At 38.8% G+C, this 9,997-nt stretch overlaps 1 protein-coding gene across 1 annotated transcript in view; it reads left to right on the top strand.

The window, feature by feature from the left end:
- Nucleotides 1-3,219: 3,219 nt before the first annotated feature.
- The window catches only part of fbxw8 (F-box and WD repeat domain containing 8), a 135,616-nt gene continuing 128,838 nt past the window's right edge, over nt 3,220-9,997 (top strand). The window contains exons 1-2 of the mRNA XM_048611708.1: nt 3,220-4,012; nt 8,834-8,938. Coding sequence (XP_048467665.1) covers nt 3,479-4,012; nt 8,834-8,938 — 639 coding nt within the window. The 5' untranslated portion in view covers nt 3,220-3,478. The remainder of the gene's footprint in view (nt 4,013-8,833; nt 8,939-9,997) is intronic.

The raw sequence follows: 9,997 nt of genomic DNA, 5'->3' as shown, positions 1-9,997 counted from the left end.
GTGTGTATCCTGAATACAGCCACCAGCGTTTTGGGAGAAATATTTATTTGAAGATAATCTACTTTTTGGTGCACACTAAGTTCCATAGGTAGAGAAGGTGACTAATGCCAATTGTGCTTTCTTGTCACACTTCCGAGGTTCTGAAAACTTTTACTTTGGGAATCGTTGTTGTTATTTCTTTGGTGTACCCAGTATGTGTGGTGGGGTGTGCCAACTGGATGGGCCATTGTGCGCAGATGCTTGGATCAGCGTATGTAAGGACCGCAGTATAGTCAGGACTAATGTAGAGGCGGAGAGATTGAGATTTTTTTCTTCATGGACCTGACCCAGTGTCAGCAATTTGTTGAAAGTAATGAAAAGCTGATCTTTAATTGGTTATGGAGAGCTATTGTGCTCTGCACCACTCCACAAGCATAAGTTGGAGCCTTTTTGTCACTTGCCATTTCAACAAACCATCTTGCTCTCATGATCACATTTCTGTGTAGTTCCTGTTGCAGTTTTCCAGTGAAGTCCAACGTAAACTGGAGGAGCAGCAATTCATTATCTTTTTACACACTTTATAAATTCTGGTCTCAATATTGACTTCAGTAACTTCAGACATGAACTCTGTCCTCATGTTTTTCCCCACCTTCCCCCGTGTATGGTTTTTTTTGGAGATGGGAAGATGGCGTAGGCAGGAGGGTAGGAAGTGTTCAGGCTCCTGGGCCCCTCCACTCTCTCTCACAAGACCGACCACGTCTTTTTTTAAAATTTTATTTTCGTCATTTAACTTTTGAATTAAAGACATATTTCCTTCCTTCTACAGCTGCGATGGTGGAGAGAGGTTGCAGGGAGCTGTTGAGCGGCGGACCCGGCCCATTCCTCATGGTCGGAGAGGTCGCAGCTTGAGCAAAGGTGTCAGTTCTGTACTTCTGGTGGTTTGGTGGCGTCTGCAACGGTGACGGAGTGGATGATCCCTCGGTCCTCGAGCGTTAATTTAGACAGTCCTCGGAAGTTGAAATAGGTCCTGATCTTCAAGGGTTGGGACTGACCCTTGGCTATGGCATTGACTGAAGTATCGATGGTGATAGATGGCTTTGGCAGAGACTGTACTGGGTCCAGTCTGCTTCAGTGTACGTCCTCCTTGGTGTTGCATCCTCGGAGACAGCTTTGACTGTTGTGGAGTATTGGCGGTGTCCGATAGCCAGTTAAGAAATCAAGAAGCCATGGTTGGAACAAAAAAAATGAAATTTGTCTTAATGTGTATTATTTCTTTTTATAATTTATGTGATTGAAATGGTGCCAGATTAATTATGGCGACTTATACACATTTTACTGAATTTTCATAATTAAGTGTAATAATAAATTACTATACTATCTTATTTTCCTTTGAGCAGAAGTGACCTATATTCCACTATAAATCATCTACTCTGAATCTATGTCTTTTCTGTCTCAAGTCTGATCTTGAATCTCATTCATCCTCTAATCTTTGTCTGATCTTTCCTTCTGTTCCACTTGCTCCTCCTTACCTTTTCCTGCAGTATAAAACCTATCACAATTCAGAAGAAGACATATTTGATTCTAAATGTTCACTCTGTTTCTCTCTGCAGATACAACCAAATCTGTTGAATTTCTCCAGCACGTCCTGTTGTGATTTCAGATTTTTGATAACACACAAAATTAAGGTCGATCTCCTGGACATTGCTGCAGCCATGTGCAAATTTGGAAAATTGAGAAAATGGTTTCTTGGTTGTTTCAGTAGTGCAACAATTCATTCACGTTCAACTAATGGTGACATCACGACAAATTCAGTAATATTTCACTTTATCATGGCACCCAAGTTTAACGCTGGCTTGCTAGAAATAGCAACATTCTGCATTTAACCTGGTATACAATACAGAATTTCTGCAGAGTCTATTCGCAACCTTGTAGCAGTGAAGGTGCTGTTAGAGGAGGACACTAAAGTGCTGGCATTGACAACTAAAGCAAAGATAATCCCAAATATAAGAATAAACTTCTCAAAAAATCAACTAATTAATGGGTGTATGTACTGTACATCATAAATAATTTTCACTTAAATATGGAAATACTAATCTACATCATGCATACAAAATATCCAATATATAAAGATGTGGTGAAAAATCAAGAACAAACACAAAGTGTTTTATTTTGCCACAAAGGATGCACTTCAGTAAAATCTTTCGATAGCAGCAGAAATGAGAGAGTCATCAGACTGTGATTCCCCATTAAGATCTTGATATTAAATTGCTCCAAAGCTTCTACCAGATACAGAAATTGCAAATAAAAGCAAGTCTGGTGGATGCACAAAATCAGGTATCAACAATGAGAATATTTGAGCTCCAAAGTTGGAAGAAGTTTTAACTAATGACTTTTAATCAGCATATATTTCTGTCAGTTGGAACAGACACCTCAAATAAGAAACATAAAATGGTTTGTTTGTGGTTGTTTGATGTATTTTCGGGTTGGAAAGGATTAAATATGACGTGCTTATTTTTAATTTGATAATCACGAGATGAGTGATATACACCTTTCACGTATTTCAGGAGAGACTGGGCGTTATTGTATATTGTGTTTAATCCCGTAAAGCTAACACTGCTTATGCCAGTTTTAGACCAGAAACCAACGAACAGCATCCGTGGTGAGGGAAAAAAATTAAGAGTCTGGAGTAACTCTAGACCTGCTGAGTTTCTCCAACACTTTCTGCTTTTTGTTTCAGATATCCAGCACCCGCAGTTGTTTGTTTTATTTTATGCGGTTTTCAAGCACCTTTATAAAAAAAATACTCTCACATGACAATGAAATGAGATGGACGTTGAGAAATCATTGCATTGAGATTGATTTTCCTTTCTATTGCTAAAATGTCTAATGAACTTTATTGGGAAAAAAAGACGATATATAATTATCTCAATGACTAAAAAAAGACAAATGCAAGCTAACAAACTAGTATATCATGGAAACAAAAACGAAAAAAAAATTCACATTATTAATCACAGTCTCAAATGCATTCGCTGAAAGTCTAATGATTCGACTTTGGAGCAAAGACAAGAAGCAATTAAAAGAAAGTGTTGTGAATGAATTATAGTTAAAGCTGAATGACATTATAAAAGGAACAAAAGAACTGCGGGTGCTGTAAATCAGAAACAAAAACAGAAATTGCTGGGAAAGCTCAAGAGGTCAGGCAGCATCTGTAGAGAGGAACGGTCACTCTGATTTCTCTCCACAGATGCTGCCAGACCTGCGGCGCTTTTCCAGCAATTTCTGAACGACCTTATGTCTCGCATCGACTTTTATCAACATATGAAGTCTTCAGAGTTGTCGGAAGCAGCACGAAGCCTAATTAAAGAATAGATTTACGAAGAAACTACTGATTTATAAGGTGGATGCAATGACATTTCCAAATGACAGCAATTGTTTTGTGCCACCAGGGCTGGCAAACCGAGTGTAAAGTCCGAGGGGAACATTCCTGGCTCGGAACTGGATGCTGAGGTTGTACATCTCCACACGGCGCCGTTTGAACAGAGAGAACGGTGCAACCGGAGAATGTCTCCGGGCGGCGAGAGCTGTTGAAGTGGGCTCCCTCGCCCCGCAGTTGTTGTTTAGTAGTTTCTGGGTATGGAGGATGGGCGATAAGGAGCTGGAAAAATTCCGGCTGCTGTGGAGAGAAGAGATTAGGGAGCGGAACCGGGCCGGGAGGGTGACCTGCGGCGAAAGGAGCAGCAAAAAGCGGCGCCAGCAGTCGGACCCGGGGCCCGGTGACCATGGAGACAGGGAGGCGGTGGAGGGGTCGAGCGGCCGGCAGCGAGCAGGAGCAGCTGATGATTATTTCTACCTGGCCCAGAGCCTGCTGGAGGGCCGGAGCAGCCCGCTCAGAGAGCGCCTGGAAGACGGACGATGCGGCGGGCGCGGAGGGACAGGGACAGGGTCCGAGGCCTGGGGAGGGCCCCAGGGCCAATCCACACAGGCCCCCAGCAACAAGAAGGAGAACCTGCTGGATCAGCTCATCGATGACTTGGTAAATGACTGTAACTTCTTCCTGTCCGCCTCACCGCGATAGCCAGCCCTTCATTTAAAGACTTTATTTGTGGATTTCCTGGCCCGTTGGCATTTTATGGGCGCACAGTGACCCCGCGACCGCAATCTCCAGTCGAGATCCGAACAAGAGTTTTTGTTCCTGGGTTTCTTCCTTTGTGGTCATTTTGTTCGGCTTTAGTTTGTTATGGACAATAAACTTAATGAGAAGTTTGTGCCATTGGCAGATAATGGAACTGGTAAAACCTGAAGATGTGGAATTCCCTGGGGAGGTTCTCGAGGGTCGATAACGCTGCAATCTGATTGTTTGCGGTGGTAATGCACCATGAGTCAAACAGTTTGATCACTGCTTAGTTAAGGTCACAGGCGCAGCTGACAGTCGAAAATCAACCATTTAAGAAGCTGCAATTTTCGAATTAGTGGAAATTGTGTTGTCCTCTATAAATGTTATTTACTTGAGGAGAATTAACTTCATTTAGAAACTGAGCTGTGTGAAGGAGTGAAAGGCATTAGGCAGTAACCACCAAAGGATCCCAAGGGCACAATTACTGCCTCTTCATTACATGTGCGAAAGCATTGTGGCACTGGCAAACTGTAAAGCTAATTGAAGATTGTTATTTGCAACATCACCCAAGGCATTGGAGTTCAAAGCGGGCACTACGAATAGTTTTAAAATTGTTTCAGAATTGCGTTCATTTGTTTTGGAAAAACAAGATAACAGGATGCGTGTATAAGAGAATTAAACTTTCAATCATGATAACAGCAACCTCCTCGACTGTCTTTGAATTTTAAGATTGAAATTAATATAAACAAACAATATAGGTAGGGAATGGGATTTTGGTGATTTTATTTTTGATAATGAGTTCATTTCTCAAAATGTTCCTGGTAGACAAATGTAAAAATTGAACTCTTGTATGTTTTAACTACATCTCCCATTCAAAACTTACTCCAGTCTCCTTTTTTTCTTTGCTTCTGACTCTCTAGTCCCCTTCCATTCAGCAAGTTCCTGTATTTGCAAAATGTTGGACTCATTTCTGGTGTGAATAAATGCATAACTGTAAATATATTTTCGAGAGATTTTTCCTTTAATAGGAGTTGGAGCTCTTTGGTTTGTATTTTAATTTTCAAGGATGCTCCTTAAGCATTAATAATGTCAGAAGCAGATATGATGCAATCTTGACAGCGACATTGACTTGTATAGTTGCATAGCTGCTTGAGGTATGACCTTAATAGTTAGAATTTTTATATGTATCATGTCATTATCTATCACCTGCCTATTATTTAGGAATTAAGAAAAGGATACCAAAATAAATAGAATTCTATTGTAAACAATTAAGGAACACCAAATATTATTCTGACATTTGTTTTCCCAAATGGCTTAGCTGGTTGAGCCAGCAGCTGATGAGCTTAGACTGGGAAGGTTTTGAGGACTAATCATTACTCTATATTGAGTTAGCAGATGACAAGGGAACCATAATTTTCCGATCTAAGGGGAGGAAGCTCTGCATTGTGTTCCATTTCCGCTATCTAACAAACCAACAGGAGATTTGTATGGATGATAGGTGAGGATAGGATGTTCCAGTTCCTTGCTAGCATTTGTATTTTCAGTGAAAGAGATACTGGGATATGTCCGGTACAGAATTAGCATCCTCAAATAATGAAGTGGTGAAAAGGATGTTGACGTATGCAGGAATTATATTGTCAGATATACAGTAATAACATTAAATAGTTCATTTCTGTTGATTCTTGTACCAATTGAATAGTTTTTCTTGGCTTTAAACTTGATTAAAATGTACTGCTGCAACTCCATTAGGACAGAAAATTATTGCAAAGTCTGTATAACACAGTTTTCTTGCAAAATTTAAGTTTTGGCAAACCATATTTGGTCAGGAACATATGTGTCGACAACATGAGACTATCTTTAGTGTAAACCAAATTTTAAAAATGTTAGTTATCTTGGAGATTCTTAAAGTTGGATTTTTTTAATACTATAAGAGAGCAAATGAGATGTTTCATTCTCCAAATAACCACAATCACTTCACATTGAAAATTATTCCCAAGTTTATAGAGCTGTTAATGTCTCGAAAGGACATTCTTCTCCATCATTTAAAATGTAGCCAGCATTTGGCTGTTGGCTTAAGGTTCAAGACTAATTTTGCCTGTCTAGAGAATTACATGGAGCCATCAGTATAATTCAATGCAGTGTTTCTGATTAAAAAGATGACCTAAAGCACTCCAGTTATAGAGGTGCAAAAATATAAATATTTTATGAAAAGACACCTTTGTGAAGAAGAGCTACTTCATTTTACAATGTAAATTTTGTTAGCTTTTCATTATTGTAACTATTTCCACGTACAGGCAGTAGGCATAGAATTTGCAATATAAACAAATGCTATCTATGTACCAGTATTATTATACCAGCAGTATTACTTCAATCAACATGTATCAGGTATTTATATGCACTTCTGTTTTACTTGTGGTGGAGAGTTTGTGTGGATTGAGTATGCAGCTGGTTTAATTTTTTAAAAGATGGTTAGTGTCTTGTGCTCAAGAAGTTCTCGTCTTAAAAGTTATGGACTGGTAAAACAAATTCTCAATCCCATAGAATTAGCGTAACTAGGTTTCATACAGTGCTGTACAATGTGTAATTTTAGCATAATGAATGACTGGTTGGCAGTGAATAGTAATTCAATTTGAATCATTCTGTGTATCAAAACTGCTCAAAATGCAGTCACTTCTTACTACATCTTTAAGACCTGCTGCATTGATTTTCTGTCTCAAATTTGCTATTTTCTATGATACAATCTATAGCAGACAGCAGAAAAAGCTAGTATTAGATTTATTTCAGAAAATAACATTTTGGTATATGTGTGAACAATTTTAAACGTCTGATAAATGTGGCATATTCCTGGGAATCTCGTGACTTCAGACCTATGGTTTCCAAAGCTTCCCACCACTAGGACTGTCTTCACATCAGATCTACTTGCTAAGGGCTGATTTGCTAAGATTTGTGAACAACTCCATCATCATTGGACTGTGTGATAATCAGAATGTTAGAAGGTGAACTAGATGGTAACTTGTCCTCTCTTCATTCAGCAATTCCTTTGAAAATCTAATTTATCTTCCGGATTTAGCCCAATCCACATGGTTCACACCTTTATTCATCTAAGCTGTTGACTTGTTACATCTTATCCTTCACTCCAGCGTAGTGTTCATTCTTCCTCAACCTGTTAACATCAAAAACAGATAAACAGGTTATTCATCTCATTTGCAGGTTGTTGAAATTTGCAGTATGCGTACTGATTATTGAATATTCCTTCACAATAATAATGAATACACTTCAAAGAGAAACTATTGGATTGGAAATGTATAATGATACCTTGGAAATAGATGACACTAATTTTCCCAGCTACACCCTTACTTTTTTTTCTCCTAGAATTCCCTTCTAACCTCTTGCAACATATTTCACCTGCAATGAGTTAAATATCAGGTTTTGATATCTTAGGTTTATTTCATTGAATTAGAAGAAATGAAAACTGTAATCACAATTTAGCAATATTACTGCCTTAAACCGTTTAAATTGAGTGGTTTAAAATTTGAATGGAGAGATTAAAAGTGGACACTAGCAATTACGTACAATACAAGAATTACTTTCAGTGCCAATGATCTGAAGCACTCTGGGCCTTAAGCTATTTTCCACCTCCATTCCAATGAATAATGTAGTATCCAGTACCTGGACAAAGGAACCGCTGCAAATCATGGTTTAGAACAAATTACTTAATGGAGTTGATTTATGCATCTTGTAGTTAAAAAGAACTCAATGCAACCAAATAATCTTGCAATTCAGAAGGAATTCCATTGGCTGAGTATTTTGGAAGCGTTGTCCCACTCTCCTCCATGACCCTTTGATTTTTCTTCTTTAAGTATGTATCCAATTCACTTTTGATGGTTACCATTGAATTTGCTTCCAAAACCCTTTCTGACTGCTCCTGCTTGTAGGTACTCCTGCCAGAGAGATCTGCTGTCAGGTGCACCACTTCCATGTATTGTGCACTGTCCTCGTGCCCACTGTAACTAACCTGCAGCTACATTGACTTCTGTCGTCCAACTACACTTACATCTACCCATTTACTGGATGTGCATTCTAAACAATAATTCACTATCTAAAATTTCTCTTCACCACTCCTTTGGTTCTTTCAACAATTTTGTTACCATTGTGCATTCTGATTACCTGTCTCCTACCAGTTTATCAAATACCACCATATTTGAATAGTAAAGATTGATTTCTAAGTAATCAGCTCCAGCTTCTTTAGTTTCTCAACATAAACCCACCATCTCTCATGCCATGTATACTTTTTAATAAATCTCTGCACCGTCGTCAAGGTCTTAACATTCTTGTTGAAGTTTGATGCCCAGAAATAAGGACAAAACTCTCACCAGGGCTTAAGATTGTATCATTTAGAGAACTATGGTGAAAAGGTAGGTGAAAAGGATAGTCTTAAACTGTTGTTGTTGTAGTTTAAAACTGTTATGGCTTTTAAGTGTTTTACATATTGAATGACCAATTCTCTGGGCCTTCTATTTCCCAGAAAATTCGAAGTAGGATCACAGTAACAAGTTCCCATACTGGAATTTCAATTATACATTCAGTTGAGGGATTTAGGTAAAAAGGCCACAGGAGGGGAAAGTACTCTATCTCCAGTATAATTATTCAAACACAGGTAATTATGTCTCTTTTAAATACGTGTTGTACATCTGTTGCTTTTGAAGTGTATAATACATTGTATTTGCTGTTCTGTTGCAGAATGAAATAAATGAAATTCCCTTTTTTGATATTGACCTGCCTTATGAGCTAGCACTGAAAATATTTGCATATCTTGGCAAAACTGAACTTGGAAGATGTGCTCAGGTAAATGTAAAAATTTGATTAAATCTATAAACCTATCAAGTTTTATAGGCAGAGTTGATTATAATTTATGAAAGTACACTTCTATTGTATTCTTCAATGTTTACAATTTGTAGTAAAGGTTGCAGAAGATCTTTCAGGAGAAGTTTTGATGAAGTGGCTTTAACTTGAACATCAGAGGACTAGAAGGGAGTTTGTGAGCAATCAGTGCAGAAAAGATTTGGGAACTGAGATCAGCTCAAGGATCTCTACATACCCAATTTTAGTAACTTTGTAATTAACACTTGAGTTTGGAATGCAACACATCTTGATATAAAGCTCAAGTGTTTTATGCTGTTATTTAAAGATAAATTTAATTGAACAAGGAGTTACTTTTTGGAGTTGTGGGGCCCATCTTTTACAACACTTTTCTTCTCCTTCTCATTCCTCGGAAGCATCTTCGTGTCCTAGGTGGACCTTCAGCCTGTTGGCCTACACACCTTAACTCCCGAAAATGAATGACTCACCATTGCCTTGCCCTGACCTCAACCTTCACTGCAGCGCCATTTTCCTTCGGCGCTGCTCAGATAATTCACTGACTCACGCACAGTTTACGAGACCACAACCCCGCATTGACACGGGAACATTCTGGAGCTTTTTAAATGGTTGAAAACGCGGAAACTAGCATATTTGATTAACTGGCAACACCCATTTCCCCCAGGCGTGCTAACGTGATCACCGAGGAAAACGAGCCAGGGCCAAATTAATAGAGATAACACGGTGTAGAGCTGGGTTATCTCAGAATCTCCAGTTCCAACTATTTCTGCCAAATTAATAGAATTGTTTTGACAGGATAAGTTAGCATCCCCATTGCGCTATAAATTGATGCCCCAGTCCTCTCTGAAGAGAGATTTGTGCACTTGAGCAGCAGATTTTTGCTTTTGAACGTAAGATACCTAGTTAGTGCCCGAGGGTTGAAGGTGGTCGTGAAATCATTGCATACGTTGCCGAGAAAACCATGTTGTACATTCGAAACGTGTGATTTTTTTTTGTGGGTGGAATTGCTATTTCGTGGAATTACCT

The sequence above is a fragment of the Rhincodon typus genome, chromosome 24, assembly GCF_021869965.1.
Source record: "Rhincodon typus isolate 14 chromosome 24, sRhiTyp1.1, whole genome shotgun sequence".
NCBI lineage: Eukaryota > Metazoa > Chordata > Chondrichthyes > Orectolobiformes > Rhincodontidae > Rhincodon > Rhincodon typus.
The sequence above is the reverse complement of the archived record's forward strand: the minus strand, read 5'-3'. Positions and strand labels throughout refer to the sequence as shown.